This window comes from Nycticebus coucang, chromosome 9 (genome assembly GCF_027406575.1).
Source record: "Nycticebus coucang isolate mNycCou1 chromosome 9, mNycCou1.pri, whole genome shotgun sequence".
Taxonomy (NCBI): Eukaryota; Metazoa; Chordata; class Mammalia; order Primates; family Lorisidae; genus Nycticebus; species Nycticebus coucang.
The window spans coordinates 68,802,828-68,823,690 of record NC_069788.1 but is presented as its reverse complement, the minus strand read 5'-3'; the positions used below and the strand labels follow the sequence as shown (position 1 = coordinate 68,823,690).

At 41.5% G+C, this 20,863-nt stretch overlaps 1 protein-coding gene across 3 annotated transcripts in view; it reads left to right on the top strand.

Annotated features, from left to right (window-relative positions):
• Window positions 1-20,863, top strand: part of GCNT2 (glucosaminyl (N-acetyl) transferase 2 (I blood group)) — an 83,979-nt gene that overhangs the window by 59,187 nt on the left and 3,929 nt on the right. For all 3 annotated transcript variants that reach the window (XM_053601568.1, XM_053601570.1, XM_053601569.1), the window contains exon 2: window positions 17,688-17,780. In XM_053601568.1, the coding sequence (XP_053457543.1) occupies window positions 17,688-17,780 (93 nt within the window). The remainder of the gene's footprint in view (window positions 1-17,687; window positions 17,781-20,863) is intronic.

Genomic DNA, 20,863 nt, shown 5'->3' with positions numbered 1-20,863 from the left:
ATATTAATGTAATGATTTTCCCATTGGTATTACACTGTGACAAGTAGCATTAGTGGAACTATTGTCTCTGGGCCTTGTGCCCATATCTGGATCCATTTACCACTACTGCTACAACTTAGAACTCAGGCCAGCAACAGTAGGCGTTGCATGCCCATGGAGGTGGGTGTTATGCTCCAAAGTCTTACATAATGAGGAAATTGAGCATTGAGCCCTCACATAATGTCCCCAGCTCTCTAGTTGTTTTTAGAACACTGTATTTCCCCCTCATTTCCAGAAAGTATTTTCTTGGTGTGCCCATAAATGCTGAGTGTTGATACTATTAAGTATTATATGAATGAATACACTGTTAGTTCTTTTTATTCTGCCCAGTTGCACTCATTAAGGTACAGCGGGGAGCTGGAAAAATGCAATCCCTCCAAATACAGAGATTTCAGAAAGTACTGCAAAGGATAGCAAACTCAAACAAAATTAGCTTGAATTCTCTCTCAGCTTCCATACTACTAGGGTTCACCTTGCACAGGGAAGTGAGAGGGCTGAGTAGCTGAGAATACTGCATGGTTAGTGGGACCTACCGTGCGGTGTTTGTAAGGGCATCTATTCATGTACTTCAACACCAGGAAACACAGGTAGCCAGCAACAATCCTACATTAGTGCAAATATCTTGAAAAGGGCATACCTACACATTCCTAATCATCCAAATCTCCTCTCTCTCTCTGCCCCAGTAAGAAAAAATGTAGTGTTGTTTTCCCCAGAATGTAGTTGAAACAAGGTGTATTGGTGAGGGTCTTATAGGGATCAGCTTCCATCCACTGTGTCCCAGCAGGGGCAAAGGCTGGAGGGCATGTGTCACAGGAATTGGAAGTGGCCTCCTGTACCTTCAGAGCCTGCCGGCGGTCCACATGGAATTGAGAACTATGGTAGAATTGAAGAAGGTGGATTCACTTCCCTCAAGGGGTAGGGAGCACACATCATTGCCTTGTCTAGCTTATGATCTTGAACAAGTCCTTTCAACTCTCCAAACTTAGTTTTCTCAGCCAAAAAATGAAAGATGCTAATCTTTGGGGGTAGGGGAGTAGAGGTAGGAGTGTGAAAAATGAAGTATTAACTCTGTAACAACTTACTACTCCATAACTCTAAAGGCAATAGCACCACTCCTGGGACACAGAACTAGGTGTGGTGATGGTTTCTTTTTAAGTAGAAGATATGGAAGGCACTCCGAGTAGCTACATCCGTAACAACAGAGTGATTTTGTGAAGTGGAATAGGTAATTTTGTGCTAGAATTGAAAGAGACAGTTCTCATCAGTTGAGGTGTAGAGACACTAAGACCAGGAAGATGGAATGATTTGTCTGCATTGCATGATTTGGCCATTGAACAAGGCCTTAAAAATGAGACCTCTAAGTCTAAATACAGTAACCTTCATGTGTTTAATGCTTCACACAATTTCTCTCTGAGATGTCTTAGATAGCAGAGCAAAAGGACAGTAAGAATATTTTAGTATCTGTGCTTTCTAACCCTAAAAGACAGGTTTTAACAACAGGATTCTAGGAAAGTGTTCAGACTTCATTAAAAAAGGTAATGTTAATTTATCAAATGAAAAATTCTATAGGTATATTGAAAAATATAATTTTTAAAATGTATCCATTTACCACGAAGGGGGCCCATTCTATTTTATTGTTATTGAATTTGCAGCATCTTCCTTTTTTATTTTTAGACTTACATATGGTAAAACTCACTCCTTTTGGTGTCTGGTTCCATGAGTTCTGACTGTCACGAAACCACCACCACCATCAGGAGCAGCCTCAGTATTCCCTCAGGCTGCTCCTTGCACGATGCCTCCCCTAGTCCAAATTTTTGGCAAATCCTGGCCTGTTCACCATCCCTGTGCTTTCCGGGAATGTCATAAAAATGAAATCATTGAGTATATAGCCTCGGGGTCTGGAAAAGCAGCTTCTTATTCTGAGATTTTTTTCTTTTTATGAATTCCTTTCGTGTTTCATATAGGTCCTATCACAGCTGTGACATGTTCTGAGTGACGGTTCCTTTTGTCCTACTTTTCTTTTACCATATTATTTATTTATTTTTTCATGAATAATAAAACCAGATGGCCCTCTTAACATTCTATATAAAAAGTAGGGTCATTTTTAGTAGTATTTTTAATTTGTGATAATAAACTTCAAAAAAAAGACAACCTTTAACATTTAATTATGGAACTTGGTTTACTTTCATTACCTTTAATTTTTCAGTATCAGTGATTATACATGAATAGTAGAAACACCAAGAACCTGAAAGAATAAAAATAACCCAAACCGTGTTCCACTTCTGTTCCGGAAACACATGTGACAGACTCACAAAACTTCCCATTACAGTCCTTTCCACCAATCAGATGATAGACAAGTGTGGTAAGGAACACGTCACAGCACCTCACTCTGGCTTCTTATCAGAACTCATGTAGAAGAGGCTCTGTCTAGACTTGTAGATGACTCAAGGGTTTATCTTTTCCTATAAATCGAACATATTAGTCCTTGGTCCTGATCTACAGATGTCTATAATTCAGAGTTTCTAAAAAAAATTGAAATAACTGTTACACAAATGAAAACACCAGTACTAACTACGGTTCTTAAAATGGCCCTGGACAGAGGAGAAATGTGCAAGGGGGAGGAGCTAAGGAGGTCAATATTTCTTTGAAGTCTCATGTTTTATTTTATGAAGCCATTAATATGTAAATATTGCAATTCCTCCTACTCTATAACTTTTAAAAATATTTTTATTGAAATATAATACTACCGGCGGCGCCTGTGGCTCAGTGAGTAGGGCGCCGGCCCCATATGCCGAAGGTAGCGGGTTCAAACCCAGCCCCAGCCAAACTGCAACAACAACAACAAAAAAAAATAGCCGGGCGTTGTGGCGGGCGCCTGTAGTCCCAGCTGCTCAGGAGGCTGAGGCAAGAGAATCGCGTAAGCCCAAGAGTTAGAGGTTGCTGTGAGCTGTGTGATGCCACGGCACTCTACCTGAGGGCGGTACAGTGAGACTCTGTCTCTACAAAAAAAAAAAGGAAATATAATACTACCTACAGAAAACTGCACGTATCACAAGTTGAACAGATCACTGAGTTGTCGCACCCTCCGTATTTACAAACCATGGTTCCTAGAATTCTTTTTTTTTTTTTGAGAGAGAGAGAGTCTCACTTTGTCACCTTGGGTAAAGTGCGGTGGCGTCACAGCTCACAGCAACCTCAAACTCTTGGGCTGAAGCGATTATCTTGCCTCAGCCTCCCAAGTAGCTGGGACCACAGGCACCCGCCACCATGCCTGGCTAGATTCCTAGTATTCTTGAACCCCCTGAGGGTTCCTTCCCACTATAACATTTCCAAGAATAACAACTGTCCCAACCTATAAATTTAACTTGTCTGTTTTTGTGTTGCTGCGTACCTTCTTCTTGAAGGCCAAAACTTTTCACCCAAATGTGCAGCTTAAATTGATGTTTCAGGAAGAAGTACCAGGCCTAGGTTTCCTGTTTTGTGTGTTTGTTTGTTTGTTTAGAGACAGAGTCTCACTCTGTTGCCCAGGCTAGAGTGCCTTGGCATCAGCCTCGCTCACAGCAACCTCCAACTCCTGGGCTCAAGCGATCTTCCTGCCTCAGTCTCCTGAGTAGCTGGGACTACAGGTGGCGTGCACAGTGCCTGGCTAATTTTTTCTATTTCTAGTAGAGACAGGGCCTCTCTTGCTCAGGCTGGTCTTTAACTCCTGAGCTCAAGGGATCCTCCCACCTTAGCCTCGTGTGCGTAGTGCAAGGATTACAGGTGTGAGCCATCTCCCTGGCCTGGTTTCCTGCATTTTTGCATACTGCAGGAGGCAGAGCAATGGAGAGGGCCACTTGCTAATCTTAGGCACATTGAAAGGCTCTTTCTCCCATGTTTCTTCTCTTTTAAAAGTTTATTTAGGTGTTTTTATATTTACAGAGTAAAACTGTGAACAGAACTGCCCTGCTGTTCTGTATAAGACATTAGGCTTGCTATAGATAGGGACTTAGTTCCCCAAATTAGCAACCTATATGTATCCAGTACTTGCAGCAACAAGTGGAATTTACCACTGACTTTCAAAAACTTTTGACCTATCTTGGATTGTAAATAGGGGTTAAAATTAGACAACAGTCATAAGTGAGCATGATTTGTTTATCTGACTGCTTTCACATGGAATTAGAGGGAAGGTTTTGCAAGTTGCAAATGAATTCTTGAATAACATCCAACTGGGTGTAGCCTTAGTGCCTTGTTTTGAAGGTAGAGAAGGCGCTGTGTGCAGGGCAAGATGAAAATGTGTCTAGTGGAGTCATTAAAGACTTTTCCCTAGGCAACAAACAAAACAGTACAGGGCATGCTGTGTTCTATTATTTCAATAAGGGAGGACCCTACCTAGGAAAAAAACCAAAACTGTGCTTTTATTCCAAACAATCACATAAAACCTAGGAAATGGCCATTGAAATGCAAAATTCGAGCTGTGGACAAACACATCTAAATAAGGAGATGGCAGGAAAAAGCTTACTACTGAAGTCCAAGGATGGCCAAGTTTCTGGGCAGAATCTCCCAAGTTTCTGGAATCCAATAAAACTCGAGTCCCAAGCAAACAGGTTTTTTGCAGTTTGCCACAACAAATCAAAAAACAAATTCACAAACCCATCAAAATGATAAACATGTACGTAAGTGATGCCTGAAGTCCTTTAACTGAAGGAAACGTAACATATTAATCTCAACGGTAAATGTGCTTATAAAAGGTCATTTGCAGTCTTTGTTCAATATAAGTTAGGCAGCTAGTTAATAGTTATGTTGTTGTCATAATGTAACATGGAAGTGTTTGTGCAAAAAGGTGCTTTATGAAATAAACTTTTACCTTCTCTTTTTTCTTTTTTTTGCCATTGAAAGAAAACTTTAATGTTACTCACAATTCTCCTAGAATAAGAGGCTCAGCACACCACACATGGCCACAGGGGAAGCACAGCCGCAGTCCAGATGCCAAAAGCAGGAAGGGAAAGGCCTAACCACAGTCTTTTATGTTTTTAAGTAATGTTCTCTTAATATTAACAGCTGTTACTTATAGGTATTAGATTTTATAGCTTTATTTTTACCTTGATCTTTGGTTTTTGCACATTTATGCATTATTTGAATTAATTCTAACAACCAGTGTCCAGCTGTTCACAACTTATGGAATAATATAATAGTCTTAAGAGGAAAAAAGTAAAACAAGGTAAATGTATCAACTTGCTAACAGTAGCTAATTTGTGGGAGGTGGAATATAAACTATTGGCTGCTTCTTCCAACTGTTCTATACTTTTAAAATTTCCAAAACTTAAAAATAAAGTTGCTTTATTTGTTGAAAAATAAACTCTGTCCTTACTGAGGCACAACATTTGGTGTTTTAGAAGTGTAGCATAGATAATAAAGTATGATCCCTATGAAGAGATGTTCAATAAAAGACTTCCCTGAATGGGCAGCGTCTGTGGCTCAGTGGGCAGGGCGCCGTCCCCATATACGGAGGGTGGAGTGTTCAAACCCAGTCCCAGCCAAACTGCAAAAAAACAAAAAATAGCCGGGCATTGTGGCGGGCACCTGTAGTCCCAGCTACTCAGGAAGCTGAGGCAAGAGAATCGCCTAAGCCCAGGAGTTGGAGGTTGCTATGAGCGGTGATGCCACGGCACTCTACTGAGGGTGATAAGTAAGACTCTGTCTCTATGTCTGTACAAAAAAAAAAAAAAAGACTTCTGGGCGGCGCCTGTGGCTCAGTCGGTAAGGCGCCAGCCCCATATACTGAGGGTGGCGGGTTCAAACCCAGCCCCGGCTGAACTGCAATCAAAAAAAAAAAATAGCTGGGCGTTGTGGCGGGTGCCTGTAGTCCCAGCTACTCGGGAGGCTGAGGCAAGAGAATCGCTTAAGCCCAGGAGTTGGAGGTTGCTGTGAGCCGTGTGATGCCACGGCACTCTACGGAGGGCCATAAAGTGGGACTCTGTCTCTACAAAAAAAAAAAAGACTTCTCTGAAGAACAAGTATTCTCAACACTGGCTACACATTACGATCATCTTGAACATTTAAAAATACATAAACCAATGTCTGGGCCCCAGCCCAGTGGGGCTTATTCTAATGTGTAGCCAGAGTGACTTGACAGAGATGAACACCAGGGTTAGAGATAAAAGCTGAAGCATGGAATCTATTAACTTACTGACTTAACTCTCCATTCCTTACCATTTGCACCTGATAGCTATTTAAAAAAACAAAATCAGTTAATGTTTTGTTGGTAGCAAAAGAACTCCCTAAACTTAGTGGCTTGAAAAAAGATTTCTATGGGGCCGCGCCTGTGGCTCAGTCAGTAAGGCGCCAGCCCCATATACCGAGGGTGGCGGGTTCAAACCCGGCCCCAGCTGAACTGCAACCAAAAAATAGCTGGGCGTTGTGGCAGGCGCCTGTAGTCCCAGCTACTCGGGAGGGTGAGGCAAGAGAATCGCTTAAACCCAGGAGTTGGAGGTTGCTGTGAGCTGTGTGAGGCCACGGCACTCTACCAAGGGCCATAAAGTGAAACTCTGTCTCTACAAAAAAAAAAAAAAGAAAAGAAAAAAGATTTCCATGATTGTGTGAGTTCTTTGGATTAAGGCCAACTCGCCAGGGGCTGGAAGGTTTTGGATAACATCACTCTCATGACCAGGCCTTCTCCCCTTCCCCGCTTTCTCATTTTCTGGCAGGCTGCTGGGGCTGGCTTCCCTTGGTGACCTCAAGGCAAAGGAAAGCCCTAGTCAATAAGTGTTTTTTAACTCTCTGCTGTGTCACATTTGCTAATGTCCCATTGGCCAAAGCAAGTCACATAGCCAAGACGATGTTCCAGACATCTTCTACTTCTTAATGGAAAGTTGCAAAGTCATAGTGAACCAGGGTCTGTGTGTTAGCAATGGACACATTTATGACTCCATTTTTTGCAGTGTGCCACAACAAATCAAAATATATTCCTGTTTAGTGGAAACATCTGATAAAACCAAGATCTCTTTTGGGATCTGTTGGGAGTTGGAGGTCTCACTTCCCTGAACCCAATTGACCTGGTTCGATTACTCAGCTGAGCTAGAAGTTCAACCCAGGCACAATGGCAATCAAAAGCAAAAGTGAGTGGAAACTGAAAATAAAATTGGAGTGGCACAGGCAGTGTGGATAGAGAGCAAAAGTAACGTGCACAAGTTTCAGGGTAACAAAGAGAGACTTTAGTTAGGAAGAACAAAGAGAAAGTTTAGAGCACTTCCAAAGAGAGTTGGAAGTAGGTCCCTTCAAGAAGGAGAAAAGATGAGAGTGACAGACGCAAAGGTCTGCAGGGTTGGTATAAATACTCTCTGTTTGAATTCACTACAAGTCTTTCACTGGCCAACTCCAGGCAGGATTGTCCTTTTCTATTGGTCATTGGTTACCTAGGTTACACATATCCATATTCTTATGGGCTTCCAGACTTCCTGGTTCAGCAGACCAGGTTCTTCTCCCACCTCCCTTGAAGCCCCTTTCTTGGTGTCCCTTCTCAGGATCGTTTTTTTTTTTGTGGTTTTTGGCCAGGGCTGGGTTTGAACCTGCCACCTCCGGCATATGGGACCGGCACCCTACTCCTTGAGCCACAGGCGCCACCCCTCAGGATCGTTTTTAAAAATATATTTTTTTCTAGTTAATTTTGGGAATATACCTTTACATTCTGTTACAAAAGAAATTAAATAGCAGTTAAGAAATTTAAAAAAAAAATAGCCTACCTCCCAGTGGTAAGAAAAGTAACCTTTTAAAAATGAAGAAAATACAGAAAATTATAAAAACTAAAATAAAAATCATCAATAAATTCAATACTCAGAGATAAGATTTTAGTATATTCCTCCCAGTCTACATTTTTATATAAAAATATACATTTACATGTCTTTATAGGTTTTTATAAACCAGCTCTCTTCACTTAATGGTCTATCAGACAGAGTCTCACTCTGTTGCCTGCCTGGGTAGCGTGTAGTTCACAGCAACCTCAAACTCTTGGGCTCAAGCCTCCCAACTAGCTGGGACTCCAGGTGTCACAATGCCTGGCTATTTTTAGAGACAGGGCTCACTCTCGCTCAGGCTGGTCTTGAACCCGTGAGCTCAGGCAATCCACCCACCTTAGCCTCCCAGAGTGTTTAGATTACAGTCATGTGACACTGCTCCCCGCCTGAAATCTGCACCATTTTTACTCTTCTGCTTCCAAGTTTGGGAGTTCCATTTCACTCTACTTTCCCCACAGTGGGGCATTATCATCTTGTACATCTTTGCCAACTTGATAAATACAAAAAGAGCCACTATCTTAGGGTTTTAACTTTAATGATTTTAGTCCCTAATAAGATATTTTTTTGTGCTAATAGGCATTTTCATAGGCCAATGTTCAAGGAAAGGTGAAAATGGAAGACCAATTCAGGAATTCCCAGATGGGTGGCAGAACAGTTGGGTGTTTGAATAGTAATGAATGGTGAGGTGGGCAGTGTTGAAAGATAAGGCCTAGAACCCAGGGTTGCAAACTGCCGAGCCCTTATGACTGAATCACTTCTTAAAGGTTCCACTTTTCAGCACTATTAAATTGGGATTAAGTTTCCAATATATGAACTATGGGGGACATATTTAAGACATAGCAGGGAGCAAGACTGGAAAAACTGTTGCGCGCAGTGGTCAATATTTTGGTATTTTCCGGCCAGAATGTGATTATACCATTGAAGTGATAGATCTCATCAAATTATGATTCTGATGAGCTAGAAGAGATAGTCTGCTTGATTAGTGACAGTCTGAAGCAAAAGAAAGAAATGACACTAAAGGCGGAATACAAATGTCTACATACAATAACTAAGAAAATGCCACGAAGGCTACGTTGAACAGTTTGATGAGAATATTTCAGATTGTATATGAAACCAGCACATTGTACCCCTTGATTGCACTAGTGTACACAGCTATGATTTAACAATAAAAAGAAAGAAAGAAAGAAATGACAATTTAGAGACAAGCTTTTGAGGAAGAGATAATAAGCTTTAAGCTGGGTCCGTTGAGTCCAAAGGGAGCAAAAGCAGAAATATAAAATGAGAAATGGAGTGAGGGACCAGAATTCTAGTAAGAGGTAGCATGGGTGCCCACAGAAGAGTCTAGGATGATGACAAGTCTCAGTTTGCTTATGTCTATTTGTGGGTGAGCAACTCTGGGGCATCTCAAGCTGGCTTTAGCCATCAGACCATTCAAAGTAATTTGCACCCCCCTAAATAGGAAGCAACAGGACCAATGTTGATTAGAGACAGAGCCATCTGGTGGTGTTGCCATGAAGTGGGCAGACTTCAGGCCAAGAGAGCTGTTTGTAGGGAGTTAAAATAATCCAGTGAGGGATGTCCAGCACCTGACCAACAGCTGTGACAACAAAGGCAAGCAAAGGGCACGTGTTGGAGCAATGCTATTGCCAACCAGATAAGACTTGAAGAACTGCTGATAGATTGGAAATTCATTGGGAGCTCCTGTATGGCACAAAGTTTCAGCAGTCATAGCTGGAAGGGGTTCAGGTTAATCATGAGGATGAAAGTTTGTGGAAAAATGTCTTTGTTTAGTGGAAGAAAGAAGTAAACAGTATCACGCTATAAGTCTTGGAGTAGGGAAGCTTAAGGCCTTCACTACCTCATTAAAATTGGTTGTAATAGAAAACATTCTACTGACCTTTTCTATTCAGAAGACTGACCCGGAAAGTAAAGGTGTTTGGGCTGCTACTAAAAATATTAATAAATATAAATCTTCTGGATACACTAGGCTGAAATCTCTTAGGACCGTTCCAGCCATGGCTTTAGCCCTAGGGACTACTCTAGGAGGCTTTTAACGACGCCCTTTAAATGAGTAAATTATCTTGAAACAAAGTCAGCAAGTTATTTAGCATATCCATATCCCTGGGCAATTCGCGTCCATTTTCTAGGGTCTAGCTTACACAACTTGGCAAAAGGGGTAGGGAAGATAGTAGGAAATTTCTGAAATCCCTTTGATTCTAAAATTCTGAGTTTTTCCTTACTTTCTTCATTCCATCTTTTCCAACTAAGGCAGTTATCAGAGATGAATGCGGAGATGTCATATAAAGGATGCCACGCCATTGTCTCGGGTACTGCCAAACTCCAGAAAACATCCACATGAAACAAAACAAGATCACTTTTAGTAAATTTCATGTGTTAAAAATCCTAAGTGATTTATGAACTAGTAATAGGTAAAAACAAATATATATCTCTTTACTTCTAAAAAGGACCAAAATTAATAAGAAAAAGACACTATAAGTTGCTTAACACTAAATTTCTCTGCCAGTGGGTAATTTTCAATTTTTTGTTGTTAAAGATAATCAGCAGTGAACATTTTATATATTTTCTCTTTCGTTAAATTTTCTTTTGTAGAATATTAAGAAGCACAATTACTGAATCAACAAAATAAGATTCAGCTGGATAATATTAAAAGTTTTATACATTAAAAACTTGGTATTTCTTCCACTTACATTTCACATGCAAATATTTGTACATGGTGTACAGGCAGTCCCCAGGTTACAAACAAGATAGGTTCTGCAGATTTGTTCTTAAGTTGAATTTGTATATAAGTTGGAATAGGGACATTTACCTATTACCTGTAATGGCCTCAGTTTAAAAGTGCAAGTTGTACGTAAGTCAGATGTTTGTAACTTGGGAACTGCCTGTATTAACAGTATACAATTTCAAATTCTTTTTTTTTTTTTTTTACTGTAGATGAGTAATTCTCAATCAGGAGTGATTTTGCACCTCACAGGACATCTGGCAATATCTGTAGAGATTTTTGACTGTCACAGCTGGGTTTGGGGGCTGCTAATGGTATATAGTGGATGGGGCCAAGGATGCTTCTAAACATCCTACCAGACGCAGCACAGCCCCTCACAACCATGAATTACCCAGCCCAAATGTTAGTAGTGCCAAGCTTGAGAGATCTGCCTTTGGTTATGATAAAAAGGCAGTCTCTTCCACAGATACATCATTCCCATGATTTTAATAGAGGGATTATAGTTTCAACCATTTATTGAGTAATCATGTATGCCAGGCGTTGCAAAATACAAAATAAACATTATCTCGTTTAACCCTAACAAAACTCAGTGAGGTTTTGAAGATTAGTATACCACATCCACCTGTTCAAAGTCACAAACCATAGTAGCAAAAACAGGGATTTTGAAATTTCATCTATGTGATTTAAAAGCCAGTACTGGGTCATTATGTATAATAATATCACAAGTATCTTCATATACAGATTTCCACATTTTATAAATTATTTTCTTAGCTTATTTTTAAAGCACTGGTTAAAGAATCAAAGGGGATTGATAGTTATGGTGACTTTTTCTCCATGTTTCCAAACTGATTTTCTACCATCAATTTATAGCACCACCATTACATTGTAAGAAGTCCTGGCTTGGCTCCCGTAGCACAGTGGTTAGGGCACCAGCCTCATACACCGAGGGTGGCCGGTTCGAACCCAGCCTGGGCCAGCTAAAAATAAAAAAAAATAGAAAAGAAATTCCTTTTTTTTTTTTTGTAGAGACAGAGTCTCACTTTACTGCCCTCGGTAGAGTGCCGTGGCGTCACACGGCTCACAGCAACCTCCCGCTCTTGGGCTTATGTGATTCTCTTGCCTCAGCCTCCCGAGCAGCTGGGACTACAGGCGCCCACCACAACGCCCGGCTATTTTGTTGTTGTTGCAGTTCGGCCGGGGCTGGGTTTGAACCCACCACCCTCGGTATATGGGGCCGGCGCCCTACTCACTGAGCCACAGGTGCTGCCCAGAAATTCCTTTCAATATGGCATTTTTCATCAGCATTGACTACTGGACATTTAAAAACAAAATCCCTTGTTGTTGAATAATTAAAAATGAATATGAACTTAATAAATAATAGTGGGCACATACAGTGCTTCCCTAACTGTGAAAAATGAAACCCTAACTGTGCAAAAAGAAGCAGAAAGTCCAGTCAATGTAAATAAAGCTTGTATTTCAAAGAATCATATTCATTCATTCAACAAATACAGTTATTTGACTAATAAAGGCTGAGCCCTCAGAAAAACATTCCTGATTACTCTGTAAACTTTGTCTCAAATATTTTGTTTATATAAGCCTATGAAGAGCAAATGAGAGAATTGGATTTTATAGTTAAAAATGTTTTCTCTGATAATATTGGCATCTTCCTTTTGCCCTATCCTAGAAATAATGAGAAATAGTCCTTCTTAGGAGACTTGTAAATTAAGGGTTGATTCATACCCATGTATCCGATAGCTAGTCTCCTAAAATCCTAACAATAATATTGTAACAGCAACCATAATAATACGAGAATCGGGTCAAGTATTTTTTAAATAGTAGTTGTATCCCATTAGAGGATATAGAAATCACTTAAGTAGTTTTTGACCAGAAATTTTAAGTGAATCTAGACTAAAAAATAACTTAAAATAAATAAGGGCCTGGTGTGGTAGTTCATGTCTGTAACCCCAGTGCTTTGGGATGCTGAGGTGGAGGACTTGAGCCCAGGATTGTTCAAGATCAGCCTGAGCAATATAGCAAGACTTCGTCTCTACAAAAAAAATTTTCATTATCTGGGTGTGGTGGTGCAAACCTGTAGTCCCAGCTACTCAGGAGACTGAGGCAGGATTATCACTTGAGCCCAGGATTTGTAGGTTGCTGTGAGCTATGAATGTGCCACTGCAGTCCAGGTGACAGAGCAAGGGCTCTATCTCATTCAGTCATTCAGTCATTCAGTCATTAATAAATAAATAAGTCGCATGCATTGCCTGTGATAAACTTCAGTATTATTTTGTGAAATGTTTTTTTGTTTTATATACGTATGTGGGACAGAGATGGTATAAAATGTTTTTTTCTTTTTTCCTGTGGATTGAAATCTAACAGGTTGTGGCTCGGTGCCCGTAGCTCAGTGGTTAAAGGCTGAGGGTTCGAACCCAGCCTGGGCCAGCTAAACAACAATAACAACTGCAACCAAAAAACAGCCAGGCATTGTGGCAGGCGCCCCTGTAGTCCCAGCTACTCGGGAGGCTAAAGCAAGAGAATCCCTTAAGCCCAAGAGTTTGAGGTGGCTGTGAGCTGTGATGCCAAGGCACTCTACCGAGGGCGACATAGTGAAATTCTGTCTCAAAAAATAAATTAATTAATTTAAAAAAGAAATCTAACAAGTTGAAAACCACTAATCTAATTTACCTACTTCATTTGAGAGGTGAGGTTCAGAGACATTACATGATGCCCACAGATAGCCAGAAGGTTAATGACAGAAGTGGGATGGGAACAGAAGTTCCCTCATCCCTGTGCCAGTGTCTGGTCCATCAGGGAATTCAGCCTGAGGTCAATCGCTGGAAGAAAATCAGGAAACAGAGTCAGGCATAGCAGAGGCTCTTGGTGAGTAGGCGGAAACCGTTCTTTGGCAGAAGTGGTGGGATTGGCAGCTTTGGGGTCTCCACGTATCTTTTAACCAAGACAAATTAAATTACTGACTGAGCAGTGGGTACATTGTACTTTTGTGGAATTCAGTGTTAAACTTGCCATTATCTCCTTGAAATAATAACCAAGAGATCACCGCAACATATTAAAATTGAGTAGTGACCGGAAGTCTCGTTGAAAGTTTCAGCTGCTTCCTGAGCCAGTTGATCTAGGCATGAATGACTAGTGGCTGTGGGGGCTGCTGCTTGCCAGCAAGGTAGAAGAAACACTTTCTGATGCTGAGAAGTAGAACACTGTGACACCTGAAGTTACTACGACCTGTTGGGAAATTAGGCAGCAACCAGGTCTGTCTGATGCACAGGCAGGGTAATGATCTTCACCAGTGGCACTTCAGAGTTACACTGGGAATGAGAGTTCATTTATCTGTTAACATTGAGAATCTCCCAACAGCCAAGGGCACCATGAGAACTGGCCCTCTGTTCAGTGTGGCTTTTCTCTGTAGCAGGTGGGCTAGTGTCTTTCCAGGAGGTGACTTGAGAGGTCTATTAAAATGCACATATTCCTAGAAGTGGGAACAAGTTAGTTAAATTAACCCAAGGATGGAAAAATAGAGCAGATTTTGAGTGAGAATGGGAGAGTTAGTAAGAGACTAACCTTAAAACTTGATGAAAGCTAAGGGAAAGATTCAAAAAGAGGATAAAGGGAAGGTTCTGTTCTTGGCCAGAACAGGCTGTGTCCTCTTCACAGTGTTTCCTGTAGCTCAGAGCTTCCTTCATACACTCGATCGTGTAGGAATCCTCTGATATGTGAAGACGCTGATCTGGGTGTGGGAGATCCAGAGTGGGGCCCAAGGTGATGCTGATGTGTGAGGTCTGTGCCCCCGTTCCTGCCACATAGTCCTTGGCCTCAGGATTCTTTGTCAAAAAAGACAAAGTAGAATTCAACGTGGTCTGTGTTTGCCCTTCTCCCCCCTTCTGCTTTTAAAAATGTAATTTTTTAATGCATGAATAATATTTAAACAGAGACATGTTTGAGACCTACCATCGAACAGAAAGGATAGAAGTTGTGATTCGGAATTTTCTTAGGAGGAGGTTAGTAATTGTTGCGTGTTTATTTTAAAGACAGAAGGTCATTAATTATAAATGTCATGATGTTATCGCTGGGATAATGGAATGATGTGTTTCTGAGTATCAGTCTGGTTGAGATGATCAATACTAACGAGAATGAAAGAGGAAGAAAATGTCCTTTCAAATATATAGTCATTTAAAGGTTAAAGGTCCTTTTATCACAAAAAGTTCTATGCACTTTTCTGAGATAGTTACTTATTCTAAACAGATTCATAAAAATCACACATAGCTAATGTCATTGACAAATAAATAAACCAGATTCTCTCTTTGCTTTTTGGACTCCCATTCCCCACCTCCTAACTTCATTTAACCAAGACAGGTTTTACTATAATTTTTTAAAAAGTATAAGTAAATAAATAATTTTAAAATGTGTGTTAAGGACAAAACAAATGAGCTTCTTTTTGATAAGTAAGCACTAAAATAATTTTAAAGTATTAAAGTGAAAATTAGAGAAATAGAAAGTAATATTGTTTAATAAACAGTGACTTTTTATAATCTTTGAATACTTTTCTTAAATAATTTCAAGTTTTTGAGTAGAAAGACAAAAAGACCCTTGCCTTATAGAGAGTCTTTAGGTTTAAGACCCATGTTGTTTACAAGAAAGGCGGTGACAAATTTAATTTTAGTTGGGTGGCCTGAGTATGATTTCAATCATCGTATAATCATGTGTCGTCAGGACAAAAGCACAGCTTTTTTCTTCTGTCAATGCACATTTTTGTTAATGTATTTAAAAGTCTAATTCCACTATGTTTCTTTAAAAGGATTGGTCTTGTCCAGTTGTTTTTCTTTTTTTTTTTTTTCTTTCTTTTTTGAAATAGAGCCTCAGTCTATTGCCCTGGGTAGAGTGCTGTGGCATCACAGCTCACAGCAGCCTCCAACTGCTGGGCTTAAGCAATTCTCTTGCCTCTTGCCTCAGCCTCCCAAGTATCTGGGACTATAGGCACTCACCATAACGCCCAGCTATTTTTTGGTTGTAGTTGTCATTGTTGTTTGGCAGGCCCAGGCTGGATTCAAACCCGCCGGCTCTGGTATATGTATCTGGCGCCTTAGCTGCTTAAGCTATAGGCACTGAGCCCCAGTTGTTTTTCTTATTAAAAATGTCCATTGTCTTGAGTAATCTTTTTCTCATTAGTTACATGTATTAGCTTTCTGCTTGCTACTCTAACAAATTATCACAAACTTAGCCACTTTCACAACATAAATATATTATCTTACAATTCTGTAGGACGGAAGTCTGACCAGGGTAAAGTCACAGTGTTGGCTGGGCTGTGTTCCTTCCTTGCAGTAGGCTCTGGGTACAATGTCTTTCCTTGCCTTTTCTGGCTTCTCAAGGCACACCTTGAAGCATGGAGCCTTCTCACATCACTCTGACCGCCTCTTCTGCCTCCCTCTTCTACTGTTAAGGACCTTTGTGCTGACAAAGGTTCTTTTGGACCCACCCAGATATTAGAGGATAATCTCCGGATTTTAAAGTCGACTGATCAGCAACCTTAATTCCCATTTGCCATGTAATATACTCTCAGTTTCCAAAGATTAGATGTAGACATCTTTGTGTGTCTGTTTAGGGGGCTGGAGAGCATTATTCTGCCTACCACAGTCTGTCTTACCAATATTTAAAAACAATCTTCGCTGAGTGTAGTGGCTCATGCCTGTCATCCCAGCACTTGACAGGCCTAGGTGGGTGAATTGCCTGAGCTCACAAGTTCCAGACCAGCCTGAGCCAGAGCCGAGACCCTGTCTCTAAAAAATAGCTGGGTGTTGTGGCAGGTGCCTATAGTCCCAGCTACTTGGGAGGCTGAGGCAAGAGGATCACTTGAACTCAAGAGTTTGGGGTTGCTGGCACTCTACCAAGGGGGACCAAGTGAGACTCTGTCTCAAAAATAAAAATAAAAACAATCTTCTGGCAGGGCATAGTGACTCACTCCTGTAACCCTAGCCCTCTGGGAGACCAGGGCAGGAGGATCCCTTGAGCTCAGGAGTTTGAGACCTGCCTGAGCAAGAGTGAGACCTGTTGCTACTAAAAATAGAAACATTAGCTGGGTGTTGTACCGGGTGCCTATTGTCCTAGTTATTCAGGAGGCTGAGGCAGGAGGATCACTTGATCCAGGAGTATGAGATTGCTGTGAGCTAGGAAAACACACAGCACTCTAGCCTGTGTAACAGTAAGACTGTCTCAAAAAACAAACAAACAAACAAAAAAATACCTGTCTTCTAGGAAAGGACTGTTGTAAAGGGTGCTAAAAGCATGTGTATAGTGCATTACTCCAAAATTATGTTCAGATTGCATTACTCACGGGTGAAAAATGGTGTAGCTCTTATGAAGCACAGTATTTATTACTCAGTTGCACTTACACTGATACCTATATACTCCTTTGTCAATAATGATTTTTATGCTACAATCTTGGAGCATAAGTAACCTGTATGATTAAATGGACCCTTCAATTTCTGTGACATACCTGAAATTTATTGAGATGGAGAGGGTTTGGGGGAGAGCACAGTATTTCTCAAATGGGGCAATTTTGTTCAGGCACAGGACATTTGACAGTCTCCCCAGACATTTCTGGTTGTCACAGCTGGAGGAAGGATGCTTTTGGCATCTAGCAGGCAGAGGCCAGGGATGCCCGTAAGTATCCTACCGAACATAAGACAGCCCTCACAACAAGGAATTATCCAGCCCAGAGTGTCTGCAGTGATGTGACAGGGAAATCCTGACTCAGCAGAATGTGAACCCAAAGCACTCCACCTCCAACCTTTTCCTTTTCTTTGAGGTTGACTCTTCACATTTCACAGAATTCAGTATTACACTATCATCTAATGAGTGGTATTATCATATGGATTGGAATTGTATTAACATATTGATTGAATGAGATATTGTACTAATTAGATAATGAACCAGCAACTAACATTTCTGATCAAAAGATCAGCTGGAGGAAACAGAAGAAGGGAGGATGGGGTGCACCCATCCATGTGAAATGTGAACGGCAATAGGCTGAAAGAAAAGAAGCGGGCCTTGGGGCCTTAATTGGTGAAATCGATGCCCTCCTCTCACGGTTCTCCCCTCTGCCTTCTTCTTTACCAACATCACAGGTGTCCCTGGCTCTATGCCAAACGCATCCTGGACCGGTAACCTCAGAGCGATAAAATGGAGTGACATGGAGGACAGACACGGAGGCTGCCACGGTGAGGCTCTTGTTTCACGCCCTTAGCCCTCTGCTTGTTGGTGTTCGCATGAAGGTATCCGTGGAATCCAGGAATCTTTCCTGCAGAGAGAACTGCTGCTATCTTTAGACCAATCTGCTAGTTTTTAGAGAAGCCAGAGGCTTGGAGATATAGTCCTTTAGAAATACATTTAAATATCTCACCAATGTTCTCCAGCTTATAATTACCTAGAGAGAAGTAGAGGTGGGTTTCAATTATAATGGCACTTTCTCTTTCATAGTTTCCATTTTCTTGTTGTTCATTCTTCTTGCTGTTTGGAGAAAATGGTCGGGAACAGGAAAAGTGATGTCGTATTCTCACCATGCAGCCAGCGGGACCCCCTCCCTCGGATCAGCTTCTGCTCCCTCTCCAGCCGGACTTCTGGTGGCTTGGAGAGCTGAGGCTCTGGCATGATGTCAGGTGATACTGGAGAGAAGGGTTTTGCTTGCAATGGGCAAGGACTAGAAACACTAAGCAGTTTTCATTTCTACACGACCTTAGGAAGAAGGGTCTGTACCACTCCTGATACATACTCCATTCAGAATATTGCTGCCACACACAGTGGGCACATGTGTTAGTTTGCTAGCACTGCCATAACAAAGTAGCACGTACTGGGTAGTTTAAACAATAAAATTTTATTCTCTTGACATTTTGAAGGCCAGAAATCCAAGGTCAAGGTGTCAACTGGGTTGGTTTCCCCCTCGGCCTCTCTACTCCCTGTGTCCTCACAGGGTCTTCCCTCGGTGTGTGTCTGTGTGCTTATCTCCTTTCCTTGCAAGGATCCAGTGATACTGGATTTAGGGCCCACTCATGGGACCCCATTTTAACTTAATGACCTCTTTAAAGACTTCTATCTCCACTCAGAGGTGCTGCTAGGTTTTAGGATTGAAGACATAAATCTAGAGGGGCACATGGTTAATCTTACAACATGCAGTAGATATTCAGTGAATGAGGGAAGGAATGAGAATATGGAAGTCTGGTCTTTTCCCCATGTGGTCACCAGCTCTGCCTTCACTTTTCCACTTAATCTGCAACTTCACTAATCTGTTTGTCTTACCTACAATACATTTTGGGCAAAAATCTCCACATTGCTGCGTCTCTATAACCCTCTACCACGTCAGCCTCTTGCTCATGTGACTCTTGATAGTCTTGTCACCTTCTGCTGTGGATGGCAACATACTCAAGTCACTGTACAGAAATTTCAGCCTTGTCTTAAGTATATTCATAGCTTTACCTTAATCTTCTCAGATTTTCCCCAGAGGATAGCAGGTGCCACCCACCTGCATTCTCACCACGGCCTGTCCTCCCAGGGGAACGAGAAGGATAAATGGGAGGTCATTTTACTCTTAAATCTCCTAAGTCTTTAGAAAACTGACCACCACCTAGTCAGATTCCCAGTGTCTGGGATATGTCATCTTCTCCACATCCTTCCATCAGCCACTCTCCCACCCCCCGGGACTCCCATAGTTACCCTCTGATCTTCATTACCACTCTCCAGCAATAACATCTGAGGACTTCAACATCCTTCCATCAGCCACTCTCCCACCCAGGACCACCATAGTTACCCTCTGATCTTCATTACCACTCTCCAGCAGTAACATCTGAGGACTTCAACATCCATACCAGTGACCCATGAGGCATCATTATCTTGCAACACTAGCCGTCCTCCTACAGAAGCTCCCATCTCATATGGAGAGATTGCCCTTCAGCCTCCCTGTTGTTGTCTGTATCCAGGCCCTATCTCATACAGAAAGTGTATGCTAGTCAGGTTTGCATTTTCTGTAGGATCCCTTAGTGATCACATGATAGACTGGAGCCCAGAGAATTGGCCCTGGCCTGGAAGCTGCCTAAAGGTATAAAGTTTGGTAGTCTAGGCCCTTGCCAACAAATGTCACATTTTTTCTTCTTTTAATACTTGTTACACCAGTGAACATCTGAAAGCATTATAATGGTCCAGAGCATAACAACTATCTAGTGCCCTAAAGTCTGTATAGGGAAAAGAAAAAGGCATAATCAGGAGATTTAGAACATGGCTTGCTAAACAGTGAGTCAGTAATGCAGTCTGGCCCTTTTCCCCTCAGCTGAAGGTAATTGGGACTTGTTCCGAAGCCATGTCTATACCCCTGTTGTCAGCCTGCTTTGCACCTAGAGTGGTCTTACACTTGGAGCACGCAGCTCAGATTATAAGCTCTTAGCCACCTCTACTAGTTTTCTCCCCTAACTTACATTCTATATATATTTTTCTGTCTTTTTTCCCAGAATACAAACTCTAAAAGGGCTAGGATTTTTGTCCAGTTTGTTCTTTATTATATACCCACACCTAAAACAGGTTGTTGTTGTAATTGTTTAAGATGTGTTTGTCTGAATTGGGATTTCTGGAAGTTCAACATTCCCAGCTCTTTCCTTTGACTGGTTTCCTTCCCAGGACTCTCTGATTGACCTGTGTACAGAGATCAGCCTTCCCATGCTGTCCTTGTCAACATTTCAGGTTCCCTTAACCATTTGGACCCTATGAGGCTGATCACTAAGCTTAATCATTACCTCCAGCTGCTTTTTGCCACTTGTGCTCCCCTAGGCATAAAGTCACTGGAGAATGTTATAGTCGCTGGAGAATGTTATAGCACTCTCAAGACTCACCCACCCTGGAGTCCTCCAATGGGGCCCCAGGCTGATTGTCCTTATATCACCTCACTGTTCACCTGCCCTTCCCAGGGTACTGCTCCTCAGCTTTTCTGATCACCTTTCAACTCCCAAGCTCATGCTAAAATGGCCTTTCCACTCCCCAGAGGCAATCGTTTTAACTCTAGAAAGTTCTCTGAAGACATTTGATCAAAATTCCATTATCTAGTCCCCTTCAATGTCATCTTCTGCACCACTGTCAGGGTTTTGAGCAGAAGAGACAAATTCTACTTAGATTTTATTTTTTTTTATTTATTTATTTTTTTTTTACACTTTTTTTTTTGTAGAGACAGAGTCTCACTTTATGGCCCTCGGTAGAGTGCTGTGGCCTCACACAGCTCACAGCAACCTCCAACTCCTGGGCTTAAGCGATTCTCTTGCCTCAG